This window comes from Kogia breviceps, chromosome 9, assembly GCF_026419965.1.
Source record: "Kogia breviceps isolate mKogBre1 chromosome 9, mKogBre1 haplotype 1, whole genome shotgun sequence".
Classification (NCBI taxonomy): domain Eukaryota; kingdom Metazoa; phylum Chordata; class Mammalia; order Artiodactyla; family Physeteridae; genus Kogia; species Kogia breviceps.
The window spans coordinates 108,701,297-108,728,767 of NC_081318.1; the positions used below are offsets into that span (position 1 = coordinate 108,701,297).

The 27,471-nt window shown below is 49.5% G+C and overlaps 1 protein-coding gene across 2 annotated transcripts in view; it reads left to right on the forward strand.

Annotated features, from left to right (window-relative positions):
• The window catches only part of VOPP1 (VOPP1 WW domain binding protein), a 98,855-nt gene that overhangs the window by 59,816 nt on the left and 11,568 nt on the right, over positions 1–27,471 (forward strand). For both annotated transcript variants that reach the window (XR_010842328.1, XM_059074574.2), the window contains exons 3-4: positions 9,148–9,225; positions 14,887–15,023. Coding sequence is in view for 1 of the 2 variants with exons in the window: in XM_059074574.2 (XP_058930557.1) it covers positions 9,148–9,225; positions 14,887–15,023 (215 nt within the window). In the remaining variant the exon portion in view is untranslated. The remainder of the gene's footprint in view (positions 1–9,147; positions 9,226–14,886; positions 15,024–27,471) is intronic.

Here is a 27,471-nt window from a genome sequence, read left to right on the forward strand (position 1 = left end):
TTGGGGCACCACAAGGCTGGAGTGTAGGCTGCCTTGCCTATGGCGGGGGCTGAGATGAATAAGGAGGGGGAGGGGCCTTGAATATCCTTCTGAGGAGCTGAGACTTCCTTCTGCACAAAGCAAGGCGACAGCACCAGCTTGGCCTCTCAGAAGGCTGCTGTCCCAGCACTGGGCTGGGAGGTGGAGACTGGAGCTGAGGAGGTTGTTGTGTAGTAAGGGCGCAGTGTGGAGGGTCTGACTCTTGCAGTGAAGATGGGCTGAGAGACCAGTCGGTGGGCTCAGGTGTACCCCAGAGGCATCAGTGTGGGGCTGAAGAGTGGTCTCTGCTTGGCAGACGGCGAGAGAGGGTGCAGAGAGCAGGTGCAGCGAGGGGTTTCGCAGAAGCGGGAGAGGGGGGCGGAGAGTTGGAGTTCTTGCGGAGCATCCGGGCAGTGGGGCTTTGCTCCTGCAGCTCAGAAGGGTCCACGGACAGGACGTAGGTTGGAGGATTCTGAGCAGGTAAGGAAAGTTAAACCAACTCAAGGAAAAGTCAAGCTGAGGGAGTCAGCCGGGTGTCAGCCTGAGTCCACGTTTCTAGAGTTTTGAGCTAATGGGCACTGGAACCTGTCTGCTTTGCAGAGCTCATGGCCACCCTCATCATGTCATTTATATTCGCCTTACTTGTGTTATTTCAGTGAAATGAAACCTAGCATCAGGTTTCAATTCTATAAGATCATAGGAGGGGGCTTCCCTGGGGGCGCAGCGGTTGAGAGTCCGCCTGCCGATGCAGGGGACGCGGGTTCGTGCCCCGGTCCGGGAGGATCCCACGTACCGCGGAGCGGCTGGGCCCGTGAGCCGTGGCCGCTGCGCCTGCGCGTCCGGAGCCTGTGCTCCGCAACGGGAGAGGCCACAGCAGCGCGAGGCCCGCGTACTGCAAAAAAAAAAAAAAAAAAAAAAAAAAAAAAAAAAATCATAGGAGGAGTTCTGTTTTTCGTTTTCAGTATTACCTCACTGACCAGCGTTTATTTTTTTAACCTGAGGGTTAATCAGCCCAAGCTATAGAAGGATAAGGTTCTTGTTTTCCAGGTTAGAGTTGAATAGAACTGATATTAAATGATCAGCAATTTACTGAAAGGAGGAAGAGGAGAAACCTCTACCCCAGAAACACAAGGGCAGAGTTTCAAAATCTGGAGCCAGCGAAGGTCAGCAGTCATGGGAAAGCGTCTAGGCCATCTTGCCTTGTCCACTCACTCAGCCCCGGGGGCAGCTGGGCTTGGAGGCAGCAGCTGTTCAAGGGTTAAAATGGCAAGGAAACGAGCACTTTCTAACCCTTTTGGTCTGTTAATTTTAGGGCTTATAATAAGCACTTATAATACTTTCTCCGCGGAAGAAGCAGAGTGGAATTTCCCTATGTAAGCCCCATAAGCCCCGCTAAGTACAACCAATTTTGGTTTATTCCAGTTTGAGATGTTTTCTGGTAAAAGATGCGTCTCTGGAGGAATGACTTCCAGGCACCTGTCCTCCCAACCCCCAAAGGCTCAAGGTCAGGTCTCATCAGAGCCACCGTGGTCCCCTCTTTAGAGCCCAGAGATGTGTGACTTTGCCATGAAGTTTTAAAAGGTCATCAAACTCTAACCATCTGTTTCCAGAGGCAGACACATCCCCGCCTGTCAGGGAAATCAAGTCAGACTGGAAGGAAAATATTCTGACATATGAATTGTCAGCTGAGATTGACAGAAAGAACCGTCAATTCATCCTCACATCTGTGAAGTTTTTGACTTGACAGACAGACACGTATAAGGTCTAAAACCTGTGATTGGAGAGATGAAAGTTCTTTTTTTTTTAAAAAAAAAATTTATTTTATTTATTTATTTTTGGCTGCGTTGGGTCTTCGTTGCTGCGCGCGGGCTTTCTCTAGTTGCGGCGAGCGGGGGCTTCTCTTGCTGTGGAGCGTGGGCTCTAGGCGCACGGGCTCAGTAGTTGTGGCTCGCGGGCTCAGTAGTTGTGGTTCACGGGCTCTAGAGCGCAGGCTCAGTAGTTGTGGCGCACGGGCTTAGTTGCTCCGCGGCACGTGGGATCTTCCCGGGCCAGGGCTCGAACCCGTGTCCCTTGCATTGGCAGGCGGATTCTTAACCACTGCACCACCAGGGAAGCCCGAAAGTTCTTCTGAAATGACTTTTTCTCACAGATATTCAATATTGAAACTTAGGAGAATATGTCTGTTACCTCATGTGTGATGATGGTGTCGCGGGTTTGTGTGTGTCCAAACTCAACAAATTGTACCTATTAAATACGTACAGTTCTTTGTATATCAGTTATACTTCAGTAGAACTGTTTTTTTAAAAAAACTGATCAGGAAAGCCCAAACAGCGTCTCCTCCCCTGCTATGTTCCTGCCAGGGGCCCCGAGAGGAAGCACCGGCCAGCAGCGGGGGTGGCTCTGCGTCCCGGCTGTGTCCTAGCCTCACCTGAGGAGCGATTGCCAACCCACAGGCAGAGGCGTGTCTTAAAGCTGCCCAGTAACTGGGATGTGAGCCGGGGTTGAGAAGCACTGCTTTCCAGAGTGCTCGGCACAGAGTGACCACCGGAAGCCCCAGAGGTTCCTCCTGGGCTGCCTCCTTTCCAGTTATACGCCCACAGATGAAAGGGTTCTGCTACTTCGTTCAGATGGAGAACTTTCCCACGGCAGCTTTGGGCCCTAAAGGAAAGGCTGGAGAGATGGTCTGCCATGTTAGGCCATAATAAGGCTAAAAATAAATAAATATGGAAACATTAAATACTATTTTAAAAGCTTGTTATGGGAAGGTGGAATTGGTGGTGAGTAGTATATTTTAGGATGAGAGACTCGATATTGGGAAAGAGATGCGTGTGACATTGATATCCTTCTGAATGGGAAGAGGGCTTCAGGGAATTAGTGGGAAACCGGAAATGTCATGAAGATCACAGAGACCTCGTTTAAGGAGAGGAGAGGCGGGAATTCCCAGGATGTCAGTGTGCGAAGGGAGCAAGCAGCCTGCCGGGGTGAGATTTTAGCAGCGCGCTTGCGAAAGATGGAAAGTGGGCCCGTCACCCAGCACAGAGTGGTAGGGAACCTACGTGAAGGCCTCAGGAGAATCATCTAAAAGGGATGATTAAAGGGGCCTTTTGCGATCGTTTGGAACTAATTTGGGTTTGCCCGTTAATGTCCTGTGAGGTTGGGCTCAGTTTTTCAATGGGACCCTGAGGCGGGGACATCTGTGACTTGACAGCGTGTCCACGTTGCATGAAGACATTTAACAGCAGCTCACTCCGTATTTCAGCTGATAGGATAGAAAGTCTAAACAAACAGGCCAGTGAGGTAGATTTGTGGCTGGTAATAATAGCTGTACCTATAAAAGCAGGATTAGTAAAATACCACCATGGAAGAAAGGTCTTTAATGGAATTTACCATTGGCTCCACCATCACTATTTTATAATTGATTTGAATGAAAATATGGAAGGCATGCTGTAGCAGTCACGTTCTCAGGTTGTAGGGAGAGGGGTATCGCATCCATCTCTTTCTTTTTAAAAGTTCTTTCAAAAAATGTATATTTATTTAATTTATTTACTTTTGACTGCATTGGGTCTTTGTTGCTGGGCGCGGGCTTTCTCTAGTTGCGGCGAGCGGGGTCTACTCTTCGTTGTGGTGCGTGGGCTTCTCACCGCGGTGGCTTCTCTTGTTGCGGAGCACAGGCTCTAGGCGCGCGGGCTTCAGTAGTTGTGGCTCGCGGGCTCTAGAGCGCAGGCTCAGTAGTTGTGGCGCACGGGCTTAGTAGCTCCACGGCATGTGGGATCTTCCTGGACCAGGGCTCGAACCTGTGTCCCCTGAATTGGCAGGCAGATTCTTAACCACTGCGCCACCAGGGAAGCCCTCCGTCTCTTTTCTTTTTCTTTTCCTTTCCTTTCCTTCTTTCTCTCTCTCCCTCCCTCCTTGCCTTCCTTCCTTCCTCTTTTAAAATTAAAATATAATTCAAATACCATAAAATTCACTTCTGCTTTCCTTATATCCAGGCAGTGAACCGATCTGTCCGAGAGAGCTGATCAGGGGGCACCTGGTGGTGTCTGGGTCACGTGCCGGGGTGCATGTCCTCCCTCTCCTCCTGCAGGGCCCTCCCTTTCTTCTGCCTACACCACTGGCTGTCTCTCTCCTCTCTGACTTTCCACGCAGCTAGGCCAGGACTCTCTGTGTGGAGTGACCTCCCATTCTCTTCCATTGATCTTCTTACCCCAGGCAGCCTGTCAAACTTTGGGACGATCTCGGATTCTGGATTACGGTTCAGGATGTGAAGAATTTGCACTTTCTGTTCAGGCCCAGGCCTCATTCTGTATCTGACCCTACCGTGGGGCTGTCGGACATTGCCGTGTGATCGTCGCAGAAGAGGAGAAGCAGAATTGGCTGGATGTGTTCGGCACTCGGGGGTCCCAACAAAGCTTGATTCTTCATTCAAGTGACAGAAAGCTCGGAGTGCCTTGAGTGACGGAATGAGGCTCCCATTCCGACTGGCTCGAATAATGAGCCAGATTCCCTACGTTTAAATGCTATAGTGGGTAACTGGGAGCTCCTGTATGTAGGTCCCTAAGCCCTGTACCAGTACAGGGTGGGAAGACAGAAGTTACTGACTGAGAAAGGCTTGAAAGTTTCGTTGACAGCAAGTTCATTCTGACTCAGCTGTGTTATGGTTGCCGAAAATGTTAATGCTGCCCAAGGCTGCAGTCGTGAGAGGGGGTGGGCATGTTTCCTGAGCACATGGGGAAGCAAGGTTTTACCCGAGCTGGGCATGCTTTCCTGGAGGAGAGAAGGTTCCGGAAACACGAGAACCCCTTCCGATGTTGAAGGGCTGCCTCTTGCTGGAACGGCCATGGGAGGTGTGGACGGCCTCTGGTGGGGAGGTCAAGAGGGAAGGTGAGACAAGGATGTGCTGGGGGTGAGTCCCTCCCTACACGGAAGGCGGGGGCAGAGCTCTTCAGGCTCTTAGGGGACACCTGCCAAGGGTGCTGTATGGCCGAGGGACCGGGCAACCTCGGTGCTGCCCCCGAGTTTCACTTCCCTTTTGGAGTTTTCTCTGACCTTGTGGGGCTGTGTTTAGTTCTTTCAAGGAGCCCAGTTTCTCACAGGTTAATTGGAAATCTCTGATAACCTTGAATATACTTCCCGATTCTAATACAGGAAGCCTTCTTCAAGCACCTGCCTTGTGCTTCGCTCTGTGGGAAAAGGCAGATGACAATAAAAGCAGCATAAGAAGCAGGTCCAGGTATCCAGATCCATACGGTATGTAATTGAGGAGACCAGACCAACCATCAAACTAAGAAACTGGGGGTTGGACAGGAAAAAAAAAAAAATATCCTGGCTGATACGTGGAAGGGAGAGCATGGTCCTCTGAGACTTAACCCAGCAGGTGCGGGAAGGATTGGGCTCGTGCATGAGATGGGGTTGATGGGAATTTACTTAAAACCCAGAAGTTTTCTTGTTTCAGCCACGCCCCGTTCTTTAACACCAAAAAAACAACAAAAAAATTCCATCTCCCGTGAACTCCATCTCCGGGCTTCCACCCTGAAGACTCGACTCATATGTTAGTTGCTCTACTAGATGCTGAGATGATTTTCCATGAATCAGTTTAAATATAAATTACCATTTTACGCCACATGAAAAAAAATCTACTTACCAACAGTTGGCCGTTTTTTTTTAAAGAGAGTTTGTAACTTTGTTAACATTGGACACCCCCTGACTTGATGTGCTGTCTTTTCTCTACTCCTGAGATTGATGTGACTCTAGGGCTGAGAATGCATGTGTCCGGTGGGCGGTCCGCTCCCCTCCTGAGCAGTGCTGAGACGGCGGCGCGTGCTCACTTCTTAGACTCCGCCAACTGCCCAAGGGCCATCCTGTTACATTTGCATTTAATCGCTGCCATGACAGATCTCTGACTTGTGGCGGATATACTGCTAGACATAAGCATCATCAGAACCACATCACCTTGCATATTCTGGGGGGAAAGGCTATACACCCTGATTTTACCTGCGTGATGTACCCGATTACAAATTCACACCTGCCCAGAGTGGACCGTTCGTTTTCTTACCTTATCAGAAACGTGTGTTTGGATCCTGGGATATGGTGGAGAACACTTGCTTAACAGGAAGCAGCAACTCCAGGGGCCCATTTCTGCTAATGTACATGCTCTTTTCACCCTTCGAAAGCATGCGTGTGTGTTTCAGACTACTAGACCGACCTATGATTAGATATGTCCGGGAGTAGATTTAGTAGTTAAAAGTAACGTCCTTTCTACTGCAAGTTTGAGGGTCTGGCACACAGAGTTCTCGAACGAGAAGGAAAATTCAGTTCTGTTGTCTCCATCCTGATGTGTTCTGTGTGCTGCAGAGTGGAGGTCACGGGCTCAGTCAGTCTTCAGCTGTCCTTTGGAACAGCAGTGCCATCTCAAGGCTTGGGCACCGGAGCACGAGACCTGGTGTGTTGGATGATGGCTTATTTAGTATCTAGAGTGCCTGCTAATGGTGGCTACTTTTGATTGAGCTCAGTGTTACACTCAACGTTCTTTTCCTAATTGCAGCTGTTGGGAATGTCAGCAGGTGTGTGCTTAGGGCCCCAGTTTACCAACAGGTCCATTGGAAGAAAGCAGCAGAGAGAAGGGGGGGTGACAGTGTCACCCCACGGGTAACTGCGTGCTCCTTCAAGTGGTTGGCACTCCCCAGCATCCACATCGGGGGCCAGGACTGCAGATGAGCCACAAGTGTGCTTGGAGTGAATGGGTCTTTAGCTAAACAAGAGAACGTAAAGGACACTCTGTTCTGAGAAAAGAAAGCAGATTACCAGGTGACAATGCACATTTCTGCTGGCGTTCCAAATTGGGATCCTGAAAAGTGAGAGGTAGAGAGCACGTAGATGTTGAATCTTGCCTGCAGGAACTAATTTGAATTAGGAACTCAAAATCAATATGCTTTCTTAAAAAAATGTTTTTATTTTTCATTTTTTTAATTGAAGTGTAATTGATTTACAATGTGTGAGTTTCAGCAAAGTGATTCAGTTATACATATACATATTCTTTTTCATATTCTTTTCCATTGTGGTTTATTACAGGATATTGAAGAGAGTTCCCTGTGCTCTATGGTAGGACCTTGTTGTTTACCTCTTGTACATAGTAGTGTGTATCTGCTAACCCCAAACTCCTAATGTGTCCCTCCCTCGCCCCCTTTCCCCTTTGGTTACCACAAGTTTGTCTTCTATGTCTGTGAGTCTGTTTCTGTTTCATAAGTAAGTTCATCTGTGTCATATTTTAGATTCCACATATAAGGGATATCATACGATTTTTGTCTTTCTCTGTCTGACTTACTTCACTTGGTATGATAATCTCTAGGTCCTTCCATGTCACTGCAAATGGCATTATTTCATTCTTTCTTATGGCTGAGTGTATTTCCATTGTATAAAAATCAGCATACTTATAATCTTCGTTCTTAGGCTGAGGTGCGTGCGTGCGTGTGTGTGTGTGTGTGTGTGTAATTCGAGACAGGAGGCTCTACATATGTTTAAAAGCTTGTGGAGATCCTTCTCTTGTGTGCTTCTTCTAACATGGGAACTAGTATGCTGCAGGGGCTGAGGTTTCAAAGCAGCATATGTTTCCTTATGAATATAACTCTGAAGGGACGTGTTTTAACAAATTAGGGTCCCACCCTTATGGCCTCATTTAGCCTTAATTACCTCTTTAAAGGTCCCATTTTTTGGGGGGGGGGCGGGTATGCGGGCCTCTCACTGTTGTTGCCTCTCCCGCCGCGGAGCACAGGCTCCGGACGCGCAGGCGCAGCGGCCATGGCTCACGGGCCCAGCCGCTCCGCGGCACGTGGGATCCTCCCGGACCGGGGCACGAACCCGCGTCCCCTGCATCGGCAGGCGGACTCTCAACCACTGCGCCACCAGGGAAGCCCTCAATTTGTCCTTGAAATAATAGAGGATTTAGCAGCGATTGGGTGCTGGGTGTTTGAAGAGCCAGAGGTAAGCCCTCGGAGCCAAAAAGGAGAAGCAGTACTGGAGCTCAGGTGTGCTGAGTCCCTTTGTAACTCATAACTCTCCGTCTTAACTAATGTTTTATAGGGAGCTATTTTCTACATATTTTTCTGCATAAAACAAGTCAATTTGTACTGGAATTACCTACAAATTCAGCGTCCAAGGCCTTGGATCAAATGGCGTATTTCTCCCAACTACTTTTTTTTTTTTTTCTAAAGAAGAAAATTGGCAGGAACCTAGATCACAGTTCTATGATCATTTAATATTATTGAGAAACAGCCTTGCCCACCCTCGCACACACCCAATCCACTGCCACTTGGACTGAAATTGCTTTAGTGGAAGTGTCCCTGTGAAAACCAAAGTGCAGAAGTTTTCATATCTCCTCTCTTTCCGTCAAGAAGGCGGGGCTGGGGAAGAGTGGGAATTTTGAAGGAGGCCAAAATAACCCCTTGGAGCTCGGACCCTGCTCTGGACCTGTCCTCGGAGGGCGAGGGCCTTTCTCAGGGATCTTCGAGGGAGGAAGGGTGCTGAGTGCTGTGAGTGTCTGAGTGTCAGCCTCGTGGGGGCCGGACACATGTGAGCCGCCACGGCCCTTGTCAGCACTTTACATGAGGCTGCTGGCCTTCAGGCTGAAAACAGTGCTGTAAGGAGGTCCTGCCCACCCCCCCCCCTTTTGCTTATGGGGAAACGGAGGCTCACAGAGGTTGAATGACTTGCTAGAAGTCCTGCAGCCGGTACGTGGGAGGACCAGGACTAAACCACCTCACTGGTCTGACTTCGCAACCTCTGCCCTTAACCTCGCTGGCCTTGTCGGTACAGATTCCCATCTTCGGACGGGGGTCAGCACTGAGCAGGGTCTACAGCGCGCAGGTGTTTGGTCCTCCAGTTACAGGGCCTCCCCAGGAGGAAACCGCTGTGATTCCGCCCACAGGATATGTAGCAAACAGGTGCTTTGCATGACGCCGTCCCTCTCAGCGCCTTCCGTTTGGGCCACCCATTAGGACTGCCACAGCTCTGCGTGTTTCATAAAATGCAGTGGCGGCAGTTCTGTCCTTTGCACTGAAGTCTGCCCGGACTTCCTGACTGCTCTGGCCCTTCTTCCGCAGGATGCTGACGGCCTGTGCCCTCTCTCTCCCGCAGATGCCGCCCTTACGAGGACTGCTGTGGCTCCAGGTGCTGTGTGCGGGCCCTCTCCATACAGAGGCTGTGGTATTTTTGGTAGGTCACGACTCTTCCTGCTCTCGGATGCTCCCCCCACCCTGCCCCGGGGCTCTGCCCGGTCAGTTTTGTCACAGCGAAGGTGACATCACCTCCCCCCGAGGCCGTGGTCTCTGGGTGGCCTCAGTCAAGAAAGCAGGTACGTTGGGGCTGGCTTCATGTCAAGCACGCGTGCCCACAAAGTTTGGAGAAAGCTCGTCCCCATGTCCACAGACTTGCGGCTCGGAAAGAAGACTTATTCTTCTGGAAGCTGGACTGTACAGCGGCCTGGACCTTCAGCGGCTCCTCCACCAATTTCTGAAATGGAGCCGAGGCCAGCTGTGTTCATCAGAGAATCGGCATATCTCGTTATAAAGTTTCCACTGCCTGGAAATCTTCCGTATTCGCGCTGTGTCAGCTGAGTGCTAACGTTCAAAAGACAGACAGCCCGCATCCTTACCCATCTTGCAGCTCTACTGGGGGAAGTTGTTGGAAGAGCTGTCTGGAGTCTGTAAGATTGTACCTTGGGAGAGAATGAGGGAGTTAAGCTGACAGAGTCCGAAAAGGATAGGATGCAGAGTTTCCACTCAGGAGAGGAACCTCCTGTGAGCTGCCATCCTCAGAGGATGCCTGTTTGGAGGTTTGTCTGAAGATGCATTTGACTCTGTAGGTAAGAGACAGGCTTCAGATGACGGAGATGGCAGAGTATGTGTGGGAAAGGATTTGCCTAAAACCAAAAGAGCATCTCCTGTGCCTGCCATGCTCTCCTTGCACCACTGCAGAGGTACAGTCATCGAGGCAAACCCCGGGAAGGATTAGGACCCAGCTTTAAGATTTAAGCTTCTTCATGGGTTTCAGATTCTGACATTCCTGACATCTAAAGACTTTAGGGCCTTTCCTGAGCATGTGGCAGCAGACACCTGAATTTTTGGTGAGATTTTTGCCTTTGCCTCCTGACAACTGTTCCTAATGTTTGATTAGGGAAATCAGCAGGAAGTGGGTACTCCACGTGCCACGTTTTCTCTCATAGGAGACCCCCTTTTCATTCTCACCATCACCACCTCCTTGATGGGGTTTTGGCCATTTGGGGGCTGGACTCGCCTGTCACGTCGGGCCCTGGACAGTGTCATGCTGCTGTTGGCTTCTCCCCACCTCCTAGTTGCTAGTGCCTCAAACTCTATAATAGAAGGAGAACATTTTTCTGTTTTTTTTTTTTTTGCGGTACGCGGGCCTCTCCCTGTTGTGGCCTCTCCCATTGCGGAGCACAGGCTCCGGATGCGCAGGCGCAGCGGCCACGGCTCACGGGCCCAGCCGCTCCGCGGCACGTGGGATCCTCCCGGACCGGGGCACGAACCCGTGTCCCCTGCATCGGCAGGCGGACTCTCAACCGCTGCGCCACCAGGGAAGCCCGAAGGAGAACTTTTTAACCCTGAGAGTTTCCAAATGTTAACACCTCTGTGTACCTATCAAGGTGGAAGGGACTGGTACCAAAGCTGGGGTGAGGAGGCCCAGGGGAGGTGGCATGTCAGAGCTTTGCCTGGCTTCACACACGCGCCCCCCTCAGAACTTGCCTCCACGGGGCCTTGTGGTCGAGGGTCCCGAAAGGGATCCGCAGTGCTTCAGGTTGGCCTGAAACACCAGACGAATGCTGATGAGATTGTGGAAATGCTCCTAAAAATGAGAAAACGTGTCAAAGTTTAGACATTACGTGAGTAGAAAGAAGGAAAAATGGAAAGTCCAGGAGAACTCCGAGGGCCTGGCTGCTAGAGCAGCTTCTGTTGACCTTCCCTGGAAGCGTTCCCTGAGCTGGTAGCCGGTGCCTCTGAGCTGTTGACCGGCGTCACATGTCAGGGTCAGGGCAGCTCAGCGAGCCAAGTGGGTCCCTACACAGAGGCATCTCATGAGAGACGTGGAAGGAGGGCAGGTCTCCAAGGTCGGGGTGCCAGATACCAGAAGGTTTGGTTGAGTTCTCTGAGTTGAGATTCTGATACTAGATACCAGCTTCTAAACTGGGGACACAGCCAGAGAGCACCTCGAGGTGCAAGTCTGAAGTGCCCCAGCTGAAGTCAGAGGACACTTGGTTTCCGCCCCATGGGTTCCTTCTCTCAGTTATGTGTCTGGTATGGAGAAGGCCCTACGGCAAGCCGGGCTGCTGAAACAGACAGATGTCCAGACACACGGAGAGTTTTAAACCAGTGTTCTAGAAACAAAGCGTGCAGCCTCTGATGCCACAGAAGTTGGGGAAAGCTGCGCAGCTTCTGACCGGGTCTCAGAGAGGACCCCCCCCTTGCGAGGGGTGCAGCACGTTGCGCGGGCAGGGACGTAGGCATGGACCTGGTGAGAGGGTGATGGGGCGCTGGCGTGGGGGCAGGTTTGGAGGGAGGGGCGGGAGCTTGGCAGGCTGGAGCTGGGCATGGAGTGAAAGGAGGGCTGCTCTCCAACCTGGTCCCACTTGACTCTGGAGGAATTCGGGCTCCTTCCCATAACACAAGAGGTTTTGGAGGAGACCGCTTTCAGGAGTCCCTGCCAGCTCTAAAATCGCAAGTAATCTTCAACCAGGATAGTCTAAGGAAATCCCCAGGATTCGCAAAGGTGTAGAGTTGGAAAGCGCACTGCAACAGAGTGCAGCCTGGCAGGTGAGAGCCAGGGCTCCCGCGGGGCTGGGGGCTGGGGCAGGTCGGCCCTGGATCTGCAGGGGCTCCTGCTGCTGCCTGGCGCCTGCATTGGGAGCTGAGAACTGCTGTTCCAAGTGCTGCGGCAGCGGCGGCGGCGGGGAGGCAGGAAGGGACTGAAAAAAACGAATTGAAGAAACCAGATTACTTTTGATGACAGAAAAGGCACCAACTTCCTCTCTAAATCCCAGGGAAGCTCCCCAGACCTGCTCAGCAGTGAAAGAGAACGTCTAGGACACAGTCGTCCTGTAACTCACAGCACTTCCAAGAGCTGCTTTCTTACCTTGGCACGCCTTCCCTCCCGGACGCCCTGCTCGCTCTCCCTGTTAGCAGAAGCTCATTCCCCTGCACGCTTGTTGGTTTCTCTCAGACTCCTGCTGCAATAAGGAATGAGTTTGATGCTGCCCTAAGCCGGGAGTTGGTCCCCTCATGTGACTTTGTTCTTAGTCGCTGGCACTTGTGTGCTCTCCAGCAGCCCACGGTGTGAGGTGCGTATCGCTTTTATTTGTCTAGGAAGAAATACGTATTCCATTTGACGGGGTAACCAACGTTTTGGCTTGTCTCAGGGAAGAGACCAAGGTCTCGTATGGCTTCTGCATTTCTAATCCGGAGAGCCTGGTCCCCTGGGAGTGAGTAGCGGTGTTGCTGACGGAGGGAAACCCTCTGGTGCATTTAGCCTCCCTGGGCTTTACCTTTCTGCTCAGGTGTTTACAGTCGGACCCAGGGCTGAACGTAAAGATCATCGTGGAGTCCAAATGAAGCTCTTCCCTTTGGATTCCAGCATCTGACTTCAGAGAGGGCCTTGCTTTGCACACCTTGGATTCCTCTAGCTCCCCAAGACTGCACCCCTCTGACCCCCTCCCCATCTGCAGCTCACAGCCCTCCTCGCCGGGTCTCTCACCCGCCCAGCTTTTCCTGTGGGAGCAGCTGTGCTGTTCTTTCCACGCAGAAAGCTCCTTCCCTTCCCTTGAATTTGCCTCTTTCTTTCCATCGTTCAGACTCAGCTCAGATGTTGCTTTGAGGGAAGAGAAGCTTCCCCACTCTGACAGACACCCTGGTTAAGTAACCCTCTTGTTGCATTGAACTGTAGCCTTGAAATGATGGACACAGTTGTGTGTTATGTATATTTTACCCACCACTCCCACCCCAAACCTATGTTGTATCCTTGCTTTTCTTTCTGAGCGCTCTCAGAGTTGTAAATAAACACTTTTGTTAATTTGTTGTTTACCGTCCCCCTCCCCTATGAGAACTCAAGTTCACTGAGGGGGAGGCCCCGCCTGTCTTACGCCCTGGAATGCACAGACAGCTGCTGGGAGCATGGCAGACGCTTAAAAAAATTTTTGTTGGGGGCTTCCCTGGTGGCGCAGTGGTTGAGAGTCTGCCTGCCGATGCAGGAGACGCGGGTTCGAGCCCTGGTCTGGGAAGATCCCACATGGCACGGAGCGGCTGGGCCCGTGAGCCGCAGTTGCTGAGCCTGCGCGTCTGGAGCCTGTGCTCCGCAACAAGAGAGGCCGCGATAGTGAGAGGCCCGCGCACCGCGATGAAGAGTGACCCCCGCTCGCCGCAACTAGAGAAAGCCCCCGCACAGCAACGAAGACCCAACGCAGCCATAAATAAATAATAAATTAATTTAAAAAAAAATTTTTTTTGTTGAACGAATAATGAATTAGACGAGAGATCAGAAAGCCACAGTTTCAGTCCTTTCCTGAATCATTTCCTGTCTGGTGCCCCTGATCTTTGTTCCCGTTCAGAGTTCCAAGGCCGTCCAGGTAAATGCTTACTGATTGCCTAGTGGACTTAATTTAACCCCTAATATTATGTTAATTATTCTTGAAGGCTTTATTGTCTACTCTTTTCTTAAATTTTATTGGTGGGCGGACAGGTGCCTTTGACCATGACATGGCCAGCTCTGCTGTGTGTGCGGGGTGAGCGAGCTTCTGCAAGGTTCTGTGAGTCCCATCATCGTATCAGTTTAGAGATGGGCGAGTTTCTCAGTTATGTCTGTGTGGAACAGACAACTTGGCCCTTCTCAGAATGACTCCCCTGTTTCTAGAAAAGCAGGTATAGTGCAGATGTGAGGTGGGAAGAGTCTTTCATTCATTCATTATTTATTGAATGCGAGTGATGCAGCTCAGAATTTTTAGGTGACTTGGACAAAGGTCCGCTGCGTACCAGTCCGCTCTGTGTCCGTTAGACTGTAGGGTCGTGGTAGAAAGTTCAGCCCTACTTAGAGCCTAGAGATTTAAAAATAGCCTGTTTATTTATTGATTGTGAGCGTTTTCTCTATTCCTATAGTTTCTCTATAATTAAGATGTGCTCTAGGGCTTCCCTGGTGGCGCAGCGGTTGAGAGTCCGCCTGCCGATGCAGGGGACGCGGGTTCGTGCCCCGGTCCGGGAGGATCCCGCGTGCCGCAGAGCGGCTGGGCCCGTGAGCCGTGGCCGCTGCGCCTGCGCGTCCGGAGCCTGTGCTCCGCAACGGGAGAGGCCACAACAGTGAGAGGCCCGCGTACCACAAAAAAAACAACAACAAAAAAAAAAAAAAAAAAAAAAGATGTGCTCTAGGAAGGGCACTTAAAAACATTTTTTTTTATGGATGTTCACATAATAATGGAGAGAAAACTGCTAGAAAGGATCACGTGCTTACTCTCCTTGCTTTGACAGTAAAGAAAAATGGGGGAAATAGACAGACACGACCAGCAGTAGTGTTCAAACTGCATTGAAAAGGCATCTCCCATTTTGACTAAAGTATTGAGTTGAGGTCAGAGCCATGCACAGGAAGGAAGGTAATTGCACCAGCCCTTGGAAGCCAACAGCCATTTGGCGCTTTTGAAGCAGAAAGCTCACTTCGGGAGCTTCTCAGCACGAGTGGCCTCCATCCAGGGGCCCCCAGAGCTCTGCAAGCCAGGGGTCTCCCTGGTGTCCTCCACCAGGACCGTCCCCGGGGGAAGGTGGTCGGGGAGGACCAGCCAGGGGGGCCCTGCCTGGGGCCTCACCCTGTGCTCTCGCCCAGGTTCCTTCTGATGATGGGCGTGCTCTTCTGCTGTGGAGCTGGCTTCTTCATCCGGAGGCGCATGTACCCCCCGCCGCTGATCGAGGAGCCGGCGTTCAACGTGTCCTACACCAGGCAGCCCTCGAACCCCACTCCAGGTGAGCCAAGCCCTCTGTCCTTGTCTCTCCTCCTTTCCGTTTCCATGTTCTCTGGTAGCATTTGGAAAGGGCACTGCCACGGAATACGCCGGAAGAAAAAATTCAGGCCATGTTTATTTATTTAAGTTCTGATGATCAGCCTTACTGTGCGTTTGTGCCGATAGTAAGTGCAATGTCTGTTGTGTTGTATGTCTGTCGCCTCTTATTCTTACCTAATTATCGGTGCATCTTTTATGCATGTTTATGCAGTCCATATATGCACATTATTTGCTCTTCTTTTCAGGAAAATTATTGCACGTGTTAATTTTTATGTAGAAACTCTGTTGTCCGTGACATTCTTAATGCTTCTGGACTCAATATTAATCATGTCACTAAATGGTAATTTGCTTAGATAGTCTTTCCTTGCTGATCATTTGTTTTCTTTTGTTTTGCTTTTCACTCGTTCATTCAATAAGCGTTTGCTGTGCATGTATGAGTATTGTGAGTACTTATTAATGGTGCTGCTGTAGACATGTCTGCACAAGTTACACTGGTGCCCCAGGGTCAAAAAGAATCCGTGGTTTCCTAATTCTTATAAAACACTGCTTTAACTACCTAAACCTCAGACAGACTGTGGCGGGTGAATTCAAGTTTCCCTCGGGACACGGGCCCGTTCCTTGTTTTGAAATTACATGGGAGATGTTTCCCTCCCCTTTGGGGGCAGGGGGCTCCAGGGGCTCTGCAGGGCTGGGGAGGCACTGCTCCTTGAGCTCCTGTCTCTCAGCCTGTGTGGTGGGCCGGGGGCTGCGTGGCCCCGTCGCGCTTCCCGCCTCGAGCGTGTGGGCAGGCTCCCCCCTCTTCATCACACGCCGCAGGGAGACAGTCGGAGACCTAGAGCTCCGTTCCAGGTTTTACCGAGTTCCGGTTCTGTAAGATGAGCCCTAAGGTCTGCTCTACAGCGTGGGACCTATGGTTAGCAACACTGTGTCGTACACTCACGAATTTGCTGAGTGGAGGCCTTATGTGGTGTCATCACAAATTCAGAGGGCGGGAGGAAGTGCTTGGAGGTGATGGATAGGTTTATGGCATATATTGCGGTGATGGCTTCACGGCGTGTATGTGTTTCTAAACTCATCAAGTTGCAGATGTTAAATATGTTCCCCTTTTTGTATGTGGATCACACCTCAGAGAAAAAAGAACGAAGGTGGGCGATTGAGTGTGGGACGAGCTCTCTCTCATCTGCCCTTTAGACACAGAGATGCAGAGATGGGCGTTTGCTGGTCTGTTTTTTATAGTTTTATTCCACCAGACACTCCGCCGGGTTTTCTTTTATTATTTTTAAAACGTTGCTAAAAATCTGAATATGTATTTTCCACAACAGTTCCAAGGTTGCTGTAGCTTAAACTTTCTCTCAGGGCTAGTACCACTTTTCATGCATAAGTGGATTTTTATTCTTTCATATTTGGAAAGATTTGAATAACTTCAAATCTACGCTCCAGCATAGGGCAAAGTGAAAATTTTCAGTTAAAATGGGAGGCCAAACCTAGATTTTATCTGGCTTAGTCTGAGTTTTCAGTCCTTTGATTTTTTTTTTTTTTTTTCAAGAAGCAGACAGTGGATTAGAGAAATGGGTAAAAAAGACTAATGAGTTTCCTTTTCCTTCGGTCTTCATGACATGGATTTTTAGTGTCCCGTGTGGCCACAGATGCAAGATGCCGCGTGTGCTTGGCCCACGGCGTCAGGCCTGGGCTGGGGCCAGGGTCTGCTGAACGTCTGCAGCCTCTCAGTATTTTGAAACGAGAACGCCCTGCATCCCCTGTCACCCTCTCTCCCTCACCCCCGCCTCTTTTCTTCATCCCAGTGCACACATCTTTCTAAATGGAATCCTCAGCCCCCTTACAGTAAACAGGTCATCAATCCTACAAGCCTTACTTCAGACTCTTACTCACCCCTGAGCAATGCCGGCTAAAAGTTTCCCCGGTCACTTGTCTCTGCCAGCTCTTCTCTGTCTTCCATGTTGCCACCAGAAAGTTCTTTGGGGGGCTTCCCTGGTGGCGCAGCGGTTGCGAGTCCGCCTGCCGATGCGGGGGACGCGGGTTCGTGCCCCGGTCCGGGAGGATCCCACGTGCCGCGGAGCGGCTGGGCCCGTGAGCCGTGGCCGCTGCGCCTGCGCGTCCGGAGCCTGTGCTCAGCAACGGGAGAGGCCACGGCGGTGAGAGGCCCGCATACCGCAAAAAAAAAAAAAAAAAAAAAAAGAAAGCTCTTTGGGGAAAATAAAAAAGCACCTAGGTCATGTCGTTCTCCTGCTTAAGGGTCTCTGCCGTGTCACTTTGCTGTCAGCCGGTCCAGACTCCTTAGCCAAGGACCCAGAACCCCGTCCTTGCCCCTCCTGTGTCCCGCGTGCTGCTCTCCAAGCTCTGCCACCTCACCGGGCCTAGCCCGTGCCCTCCCTTTGTTCCAGGCCATTTCCTTTCATTCTCTGTCTCTCCTGGATTCTCTCTGCCAAGTACCTGAACTGCGTTTATTACGGTGATTTTTGTTGTTGTTGTTGTTGATTTTTGTATTGAGGTAACATCAGTTGATGACATTATATGTTTCACATGTACCACTTTCTATTTCTATGGCTGTATACCCTGCAGTGTCCTTTCCACCAAAAGTTTACATTCCATCCATCACCATAGTTGATCCCCTTTACACATTTTACCTGCCCTTCCTACCCCCCTTCCCCCCAGCCCCGTAACCACTACTCTGTACTCTATATCTACGTGTGTGTTTTGGCTCGTTCATTTATTTCTTTATATTCCAAATATGAGTGAAATCATATAATGATATTTGTCTGTCTGACTTTCATTTAGCATAATGCCCTCCAGAGCCATCCATGTTGTCACAAATGCTAGGATTTCGTTCTTTGTTTACGGCTGAGTAATATTCCATGGTGTATATAGACCACATCTTCTTTATTCATTCATCCACTGATGGACACTTAGGTTGCTTCTTATCTTGGCTCTTGTGAATAATGCTGCTATGAACACTGGGGTGCGTGTATCTTTTCAAATGAGTGTTTTCATATTCTTTGGAAAAATACCGAGCAGGGGTACTGCTGGATCATACAGTGGTTCTGTCTTAATTTTTGAGGAGCTTCCATACTGTTTTCCACAGTGGGTGCACCAATTTACATTCCTAATGATAGTGCACAGGAGTTCTGTTTTCTCCACATCCTTGCCAACGCTTGTTATTTCTTATCTTTTTGGTAATAGCCACTCTGACAGATGTGAGGTGATAGCTCATGGTGGTTTTTAATTGTCATTTCCCTGGTGATTAGTGGTGTTGAGCATCTTTTCTTGTATCTGTTGGTCATCTGATGTCTTCTTTGGGAAAATGTCTGTTCAGATCCTCTGCCTAGTTTTTAATGAGGTTTGTTGTTGTTGAGTTGTATGAGTTCTTTATATACTTTGGATATTAACCCCTTATCAGATATATGATCTGCAAATATTTTCTCCCAGTCAGAAGGTTGCCTTTTTGTTTTGATGATGGTTTCCTTCGCTGTGCAAAGGCTACTACTACTATGACATAGTCCATTTGTTTATCTTTGCTTTTGTTTCCCTTGCCTGAGGAGACATGTCCAGGAAGATATTGCTAAGACCAATGACAAAGAGCTTACTGTCTATATTTTTTTCTAGAAGTTTTATGTTTTCAGGTCTTACAATCAAGTCTTTAATCCATACTGACTAAGTTTTTATGTGTGGTATATGATAGTGGTCTAGTCTGATTCTTTTCCGTGTGACTGTTCAGTTTTCCCAGCTCCATTTGTTGAAGAAACTGTTCTTTCTTCATTGTATGTTTTTTGTTCTTTTCTTGTAAATTAGTTCTTCGTGTATGTGTGAATTTATTTCTGAGCTCTCAGTTCTGTACCATTGATCTGTGTGTCTGTTTTTCTGCCAGTACCATGCTGTTTTGATTACTATAGTTTTGTGGTATCATTTGAAATCAAGGGGTGTGATACCTCCAGGTTTGTTCTTTTTTTCTCAGGATTGCTTTGGCTATTTGGGGTCTTTGTGGTTCCATATACGTTTTAGAATTTTTTTTTCTATTTCTGTGAAAAAAATGTCATTGGGATTCTGGTAGTGATCGCATTGAATCTGAAGATTGCTGTAGGTAATATGGACATTTTAACAGTGTTATTCTTCTAATCCATGAGTATGGAATGTCTTTCAATTCCTTTGTGTCATCTTCAATTTCTTCCACCAGTGTCTTACAGTTTTTCAGTGTATAGGCCTTTCACCTTCTCGGTTAAATTTATTCCTGGGTATTTTATTCTTTTTGTTGTAATTATAAATGGGATTGTTTTCTTAGTTTCTCTTTCTGTGAGCTCATTGCTAGTGTATAGAAACAACAGAGTTTTGAGTATTGATTTTGTACCCTGCCACTGTACTGTATTTGTCTACTATTTCTAATAGTGTTTTGGTGGAGTCTTTAGGATTTTCTATATATCATGGTGTGTTTTAATCCCTACGTATATTTTGGGTTCCCCACTGGGCTGAGTGCTTTCGCAGGACTCCATCTCAAGCACCGAGCAGACTTACATCTGCCAGCTGAGTGAACGGTAAACCTGGGGTAGGGATTTGCCATGGCCACACTTGGAGCGTCACTCGACCCATATTTCACACCTGCTAAGGTGCTGCAGGTACTTGGGACACTGGAACGCAGCCTGGGTTCCAGCCCGCACTCACCCCCTTGTGCATTGCATGGTTTGCACAACCGTGTGTTGGAGCACTGTGTCATTGCACAAGTTACTGTACAGTCACCAACCACGATGAGACGTATGTGGAAAAAGTTCAGGATGCTGGGAAGCCATGTATGTGGGAAACTCAATCTGTTGTATGGATGGAAGGGGCAGGAGAGTTTGTAAGTCTGTCTAAGTGGAAGTGAGGGCATGAGGGGTGGGGGACTGAGGAGCAGCCAGCGAGGCTCCTGTATATCTTCCTTTGCTGCCTGCCTTTCACACACCTGCCCACCGAGACTCCTGAGCTGCAGAGTCCAAGCAGCTGCTGTCAGTCCCACAGCTGTGGCATCAGCTGCAGGCACTCTTGTAGGCATCTAGGGCAGCAGAGATGCCACATCCACAATATTGAGCCTCTCTGTGGACAGTGGAGACTGGGGGTTCTCCCACGACTAGGGTAGTGTGGTTTGACCCGATTCGGTCCTACCCTGCGGTTGGGGGCGTTCAGAGAAATGGGGGCTGTTTATTTCCTCCAAGCCCTCTCCTAATGCAGTCACCAGTGGGGCCTGTGAAGAAGAGCCCGCTCGCCTTCTCTTGGGAGACTCTGATGTGGGTATCCTCAGCTCTCTGCAGGGAGTCACAGCTGCTGCTTAATTTACCATCTTCCTGCATTTGTACACTTCTTACAGGCCTGTGAGGTATGAAACGGTCAGTCCCCGAACACACCAGAGCATCGTATGAAGGCTTGCTTTGTTCCGTGGGCGTCTACGTAATTTCACCACAGAATCCAGGGCTGTGTCGTTAATTAACAGCACTATGCTTGGGAAGAATTTAATTACTTTGATTTTTTAGAATTAGTAATAATGAAGAAGAACAGGGTCTATTGGTTTCTCCGTGATTTCGGCCTGGAGACCCGCCTCTTTCTGTGAGTGGGATTCACGCCCCTGCGGCTGCTTGCTGAGACCCTGTAGTGCTCAGGCCTGTGCCCATGGGCTCTGTGTGTGTGTGTGTGTGTGTGTGTGTATGTGTGTGTGTGTGTGTGTGTGCCCTTTGCAAGGGCAGGCCGGGGGCCAGGCAGTCTGGGAAGGGAACGGGGTGCGCTGACCCTACGTGGTAGGTCCTCGGTCCCGGGAGGAGCTTGGCTGGTGCGGAGAGAGAGACGATCCCTGCGAAACGCCGGCAGCGCTTGCCTACCTGCCAGGTGTTTCCGTTTTCCCTCTACTGCTGATCTGGGGTCTGGGAAGTGGATTCGGGTGAGTTTTGCTTACTCATGAAGAAGAAAGGGCAGGTTTTAAAGAATCAATACTCTTGCGCTGGAGGGCTGGGGAAGGGTGGCACCGGAGCCGGGTATGCAGAGGTGGGTACGCAGTGGTGTCCGGCCGGGACCAGCTCCCCAGCCCAGCAAGGCTGAGTGCAGAAGAGCAGAGACCTGCACATTACGAAGATGCTCAAAACTGGGTGGGGTGTGTGGCAGCATCACGGTTGTAGGGCACTGGGGTGGGTTGCAGCAGGACTGGGGGCAAGAGACCAGCCAAGCAGGCAGGGAGGCTGAGGTTCAGAGGTGGGGCTCCAAGCCTGCCCGGGAACCAAAAGAAACAAGGCCAAAAGGTCAAAGGCCGTGGCTGAGATCCCGCTCCCTCGGGCCTGTGCCGGGAAGCACCAGCGTGGGGAGTGCGGAGAAGCTGGTCTGGGGACCGAGGAGAGGCACCTGGACCGGAAGTCAGGAGGCCTGAGGTCTGTGGGCCCCGGGGTGGCCACTCTCTCTCCGGAGCCTGTGCATCTTATCGGCAAAATGAGAGTATATGAAGAAAAGCAGTCTCGATTAGTCTTTATGTCCAGCGGTGGCCAGAGTAACCAGAGACAGTCAGGGCTCCCAAGTGCCTCAGCCTCCCCAGTCCTCCCGCGACACAGCGCTGGCCCGGCCCTGGTTACGCCCTCCTCGGTAGAGAGGAAAGACAGACTTTGCTCATTCAGAAAACAGTGGCTGACGGGCAAGCAGCGCCGTGCCCATGCGCTCGAAGGCTGTGAGGGACACGTGCTCACGGCCCTTCAAGAACTGGTGGAGGGCTGCCCCGGTGGCGCAGCGGTTGAGAGTCCGCCTGCCGATGCGGGGGACGCGGGTTCGTGCCCCGGTCCGGGAGGATCCCACGTGCCGCGGAGCGGCTGGGCCCGTGAGCCGTGGCCGCTGCGCCTGCGCGTCCGGAGCCTGTGCTCCGCAACGGGAGACGCCACAGCGGTGAGAGGCCCGCGTGCCGCAAAAAAAAAAAAAAGAACTTGTAGAAAGGGGGGGATTGGTGAAGGGACAGTGGAGTGGATGCTAAGGGGTCAAACTTCCAGTTATAAGATACATGAGTCCTGGGGATGTCATGTACAGCATGGTGACCACAGGTAACTTTATTTATATTTGAAAGCTGGTAAGAGAGTAGATCTTAAAAGCTCTCATCACAAGGGAAAAAATGTGCATTATTTCACGATGTGCGTGTATATCAAATCATCGTGCCATACACTGTTATATGTCAGCTACAGCTCAATGAAACTGGAGAACTTTTAGAACGGGGGAGAATATACAGCCTTGGCTACAGCAGAGCTGTGAGTGTGGCGGAGAGTGGGGCTGGACTTCAGGGCTCTCTGAGCAGGGCCTCCCTAAGCTTGTGCACTTGAGGCTGAGTGTGGGGAGGGGGTTCGGGGCCACAGAGGAAAAGATGACGACATTATGGTCTCTCTTCTTTATGACGTATTATGTGGCACTCAAGTTGATAGTCGAGGTCAAGGCCGTGTAACTGCGGCAGGACACGCGTGAAGCTGTATTTAGGGAAGGGCAGGGCTGCTGTGTTACAGCGTGGTCGTGAGTCCGACTGTGTGATCACACAGGTGCACAGAGACTGGAAAGAACAGTTGGGAGTGACATCTGAGACGTTAACGTGATTTAAAGTGTCTTTAAAAATGGTTTCCTTTCATGTGACTAATACTGATTTTTTTTTAAAAAATAAATAAAATAGAAGTAGATGGAGTATTCCCATTGGGAGATACATTTTTATTCCTTCTCATCAATGCACTTATGGTGAGCTTGTTGATGGTGTTCTGACGGTTCTGGCGTCCCAATCCTGTATTAAATCTGTCAACCTGCAGTGACGGTAGTGGCCTGAATAAATGATGCCAACTGCAGGAAATAGTAGGAAGTGTGTTTTGGCAGTTTAATTGTCTCCAAATCAGAGCTGAAACACACGGTTGTGAGGACAAGCTGTGCCTGCCTTTTCTTGTGGGATGTGAGGGCCCCAGTGTTCATGTTGGCAGAATTTCAGCTGTATAATCTCTACAGACCCTGACAGCTCAGCCTGAAAGGCCAGATACCTAATACAGACACACCTTGCAACTCCCTTCCTCCCCCTCCTCCCAAAGAAGCAGTAAAAGAAGGGCCGTCTTTGTGATGGGTAGTCCTTGCAAAAGGAAACACGAAGGGTCAGGGCTTTGGCTCCCTTCCTCGGCCTGACTAGTATGACCAGTCTTCTGTGTACTTTTTAAGAAATAATCCATGATTTTCCTGACATATATATATATATATATATGATATATATATGATATCTTTTTTTTTTTTAAATTTTTTAAAATTTTTTTCAGTACACGGGCCTCTCACTGTTGTGGCCTCTCCCGTTGCGGAGCACAGGCTCCGGACGCGCAGGCGCAGCGGCCACGGCTCAGGGGCCCAGCCGCTCCGCGGCACATGGGATCTTCCCGGACCGGGGCACGAACCTGCGTCCCCTGCATCGGCAGGCGGACTCTCAAGCACTGCGCCACCAGGGAAGCCCATGATATCTTTTTAATACTGATAAAAATAACTTTGGATAATGAGGATATAACTTGAATCATTAATAACTTCAAAGTATATGAAACAGAAACTCAGAATTAAGAGGGAACTATGATGGAAATGTCAAGTGTCAATGCATTATTATTAATCTGATCAAAGTATAAAAATGAATGGAGTATTTAAAATAATTTATCGGGCTTCCCTGGTGGCGCAGTGGTCGAGAGTCCGCCTGCCGATGCAGGGGACACGGGTTCGTGCCCCGGTCCGGAAGATCCCACGTGCCGCGGAGCAGCTGGGCCTGGCCTGTGAGCCATGGCCGCTGAGCCTGCGCGTCCGGAGCCTGTGCTCTGCAACAGGAGAGGCCACAACAGTGAGAGGCCCGCATACGGCAAAAAAAAAATAATAATAATAATAATTTATCAAATTGTACACTACAGAGAAAATCTGAAGAAGTTTGCAAGAGCAGAAATCACAGACCTTGGGGTCTGGACTGAGACACTCTGGGTTCCATTTCTTTTCTTTTTTCTAAATGTTTGTTTATTTACTTAGGCTGTGCTGGGTCTTAGTTGCGGCATGTGGGATCTAGTTCCCTGACCAGGGATCGAACCTGGGTCCCCTGCACTGGGAGCGCGGAATCTTACCCACTGTACCACCAGGGAAGTCCCTGGGTTCTATATCTAACCTCACGTCTCTGTAGCACATCTGGAAAAGTGACTCCGTTTCTCTGAGCCTCAAGCACCTGAACTGTGAGGTAGAGATAAGACTGTCTTAGGGTGATTGCATATGAGTTGATCCAATACAGTGCTTAACACATGGCCTGAGACAACACGGAGTGAATGGCAGTAGTTGCTGCTACTAATATTACTAAAACTTGTAGCTTTAATAAATCTATAAATGAGCAAATTAATCATCTGCACCTACTTGGAAATGAAAGAAGACTCCTCTAAACCTGTGTCAGTCAGGCCATCTGAATGCTTTCCCCAAAGCCCAGTCAGTTCTGACTTATCTCGGAGTTTCATTTTCTCTCACTCATTTTTCAATCTCTGTTTCAGTTTGCAAATCATTCGCTTTGACAGAGAGTAAGATTGGAGGTCTTGGGGCTTCCCTGGTGACGCAGTGGTTGAGAGTCCGCCTGCCGATGCAGGGGACGCGGGTTTGTGCCCCGGTCTGGGAAGATCCCACGTGCCGCAGAGCGGCTGGGCCCGTGAGCCGTGGCCGCTGAGCCTGCGCGTCCGGAGCCTGTGCTCCGCAACGGGAGAGGCCACAGCAGTGAGAGGCCCACGTACCGCAAAAAAAAAAAAAAATAATAATAATAATAAAATAAAAAGAAGAGAGCCCTTCCCTGGTGGCACAGTGGTTGAGAGTCCGCCTGCCGATGCAGGGGACGTGGGTTCGTGCCCCGGTCCGGGAAGATCCCACGTGCCGCGGAGCGGCTGGGTCTGTGAGCCGTGGCCGCTGAGCCTGCGCGTCCGCAACGGGAGAGACCACAGCTGTGAGAGGCCCACGTACCACACACACAAAAAAAGATTGGAGGTCTTTCTCTTGCACATTTGCTTTGTTCCTGAATCTTCTTTAACCCTCCATGCATATACTTAAAAGGTTCAGAGTCTGTATCAAGCTTCAGCTCTCTTGGGCTTTATTTTACCTGATTCCATTCTGTGTTTGTTTCTGAGGATATTTCCACTTTCAATTTTGTTGTGTAGGATCAGTCACATTGGCTTGGTTTGGGACCTTTGAAATTTTTGTTATCATCCTGCTTATTTGCGATTATGGAATTGAAATCATAATTTTATTATTTAAAAAAAATTTTTATTGGAGTAGAGTTGATTTACAATGTTGTGTTAGTTTCAGGTGTGCTGCAAAGTTAATCAGTTATACATATACATAGATCCACCTTTTTTAGATTCTTTTCCCATATAGGTCATTACAGAGTATTGAGTTCCCTGTGCTATATGTACAGTAGGTCCTTATTCGTTATCTGTTTTATATATAGTGGTGTGTACATGTCAATCCCAATCTCCCAAATTATCCCTCCCACCCTTACCCCCGGTAACCATAAGTTTGTTTTCTACATCTGTAACTCTATTTCTATTTTGTACCTAAGCCCATTTGTACCCTTTTTTTAGATTCCACATATAAGCGATATCATATGATATTTGTCTTTCTCTGTCTGACTTACTTCACTCAGTATGACAATCCCTGGGCGCACCCATGTTGCTACAAATGGCACGATTTCATTCCCTTTTTATGGTTGAGTAATATTCCACCATATACACGTACCACTGCTTCTTTACCCACTCCTCTGTTGATGTACATTTTAGGTTGCTTCCATATCCTGGCTATTGTAAACAGTGCTGCAGTGAACATTGGGGTGCATGTGTCTTTTCGAATTATGGTTTTCTCCAGGGCAAATGCCCAGGAGTGGGATTTCTGGGTCATATGGTCGTTTTATTTTTAGTTTTTTAAGGAACCTTCGTACTGTTCTCCATAGTGGCTGCACCAATTTACATTCCCACCAGCAGTGCACGAGGGTTCCCTTTTCTCCACACCCTCTCCAGCATTTCTTGTTTGTAGATTTTTCGATGGTGGTCATTCTGACTGATACAAGGTATTACCTCATTGTAGTTTTGATTCGCATTTTTCTGATAATTAGTGATGTTGAGCATCTTTTCATGTGCTTTTTGGTCACCTGTATGTCCTCTTTGGAGAAATGTCTATTTAGATCTTCCACCCACTTTTTGAGTGAGTTGTTGGTTTTTTTTGATATTGAGCTGCATGAGCTGTTTGTATATTTTAGAGGTCAATCCCTTGTCAGTTGCTTCGTTTGCAAATATTTTCTCCCATTCTGAAGGTTGTCTTTTCATTTTGATTATGGTTTCCTTTGCTGTGCAATAGCTTTTAAGTTTAATTAGATCCCATTTGTTTATTTTTGTTTTTATTTTCATTACTCTAGGAGGTGGATTAAAAAAGATCTTGCTTCGACTTATGTCAAAGAGTGTTCTGCCTATGTTTTCCTCTAAGAGTTGTATAGTATCCAGCCTTACATTTAGGTGTTTAATCCACTTGGAGTTTATTTTTGTGTATGGTGTGAAAGAATGTTTTAATTTCATTCTTTTACATGTAGCTGTCCAGTTTTCCCAGAACCACTTACTGAAGAGATTGTCTTTTCTCCATTGTATGTTCTTGCCTCCTTTGTTGTAGATTAATTGACCATAATAAGTGTGTGGGTTTATTTCTGGACTTTCTATCCTGTTCCATTGATTGATTATGATTTCAAAATGTTTGGACTCCAGAGTCATTTCCAATCAATATGGGGGGACCTTTTTGTTTGTTTGTTTGTTTGTTTTTGCGGTACGCGGGCCCCTCACTGTCGTGGCCGCTCCTGTTGAGGAGCACAGGCTCCGGACGCGCAGACTCAGCGGCCACGGCTCACGGGCCCAGCCGCTCCGCGGCACGTGGGATCTTCCCGGACCGGGGCACGAACCCGCTTCCCCTGCATCGGCAGGCGGACTCTCAACCACTGCGCCACCAGGGAAGCCCTGGGGGGACATTTTTGAAATGATCTCTCTCAGTCTGTGGCACACACCCGTTCTCGGCTGGCCTCCCCTGTCTGTGGTTTTCACGCATACCGTGCTGTCTTCCCTCCGCCTCCCCGAGCGCGTCAGGACGGGCTCCGCCTCCTCTCCGCGTCTCTCCTCTGTGGGAGCTGGAATGCTCAGCCAGGCCGGTGTCTTGTCAAGAGCTCTGCTTTAGCCACACGAGCAAGCGTGTTGAACGTCCGGGACCCCCTGGTCCTCTGTGCCAGCTGGTGCCCCATCTAGCCCGGGTGGCCGTCAACGCTCAGCACGAGGGTGCAGCCTCCGTTCCTACTGTCTGTGCCCTCACCCAGTCTTTCTAGCAAGTTCCACCCCCGTGTGTGTTCACCTCAGGGTTTATGTTCTTGA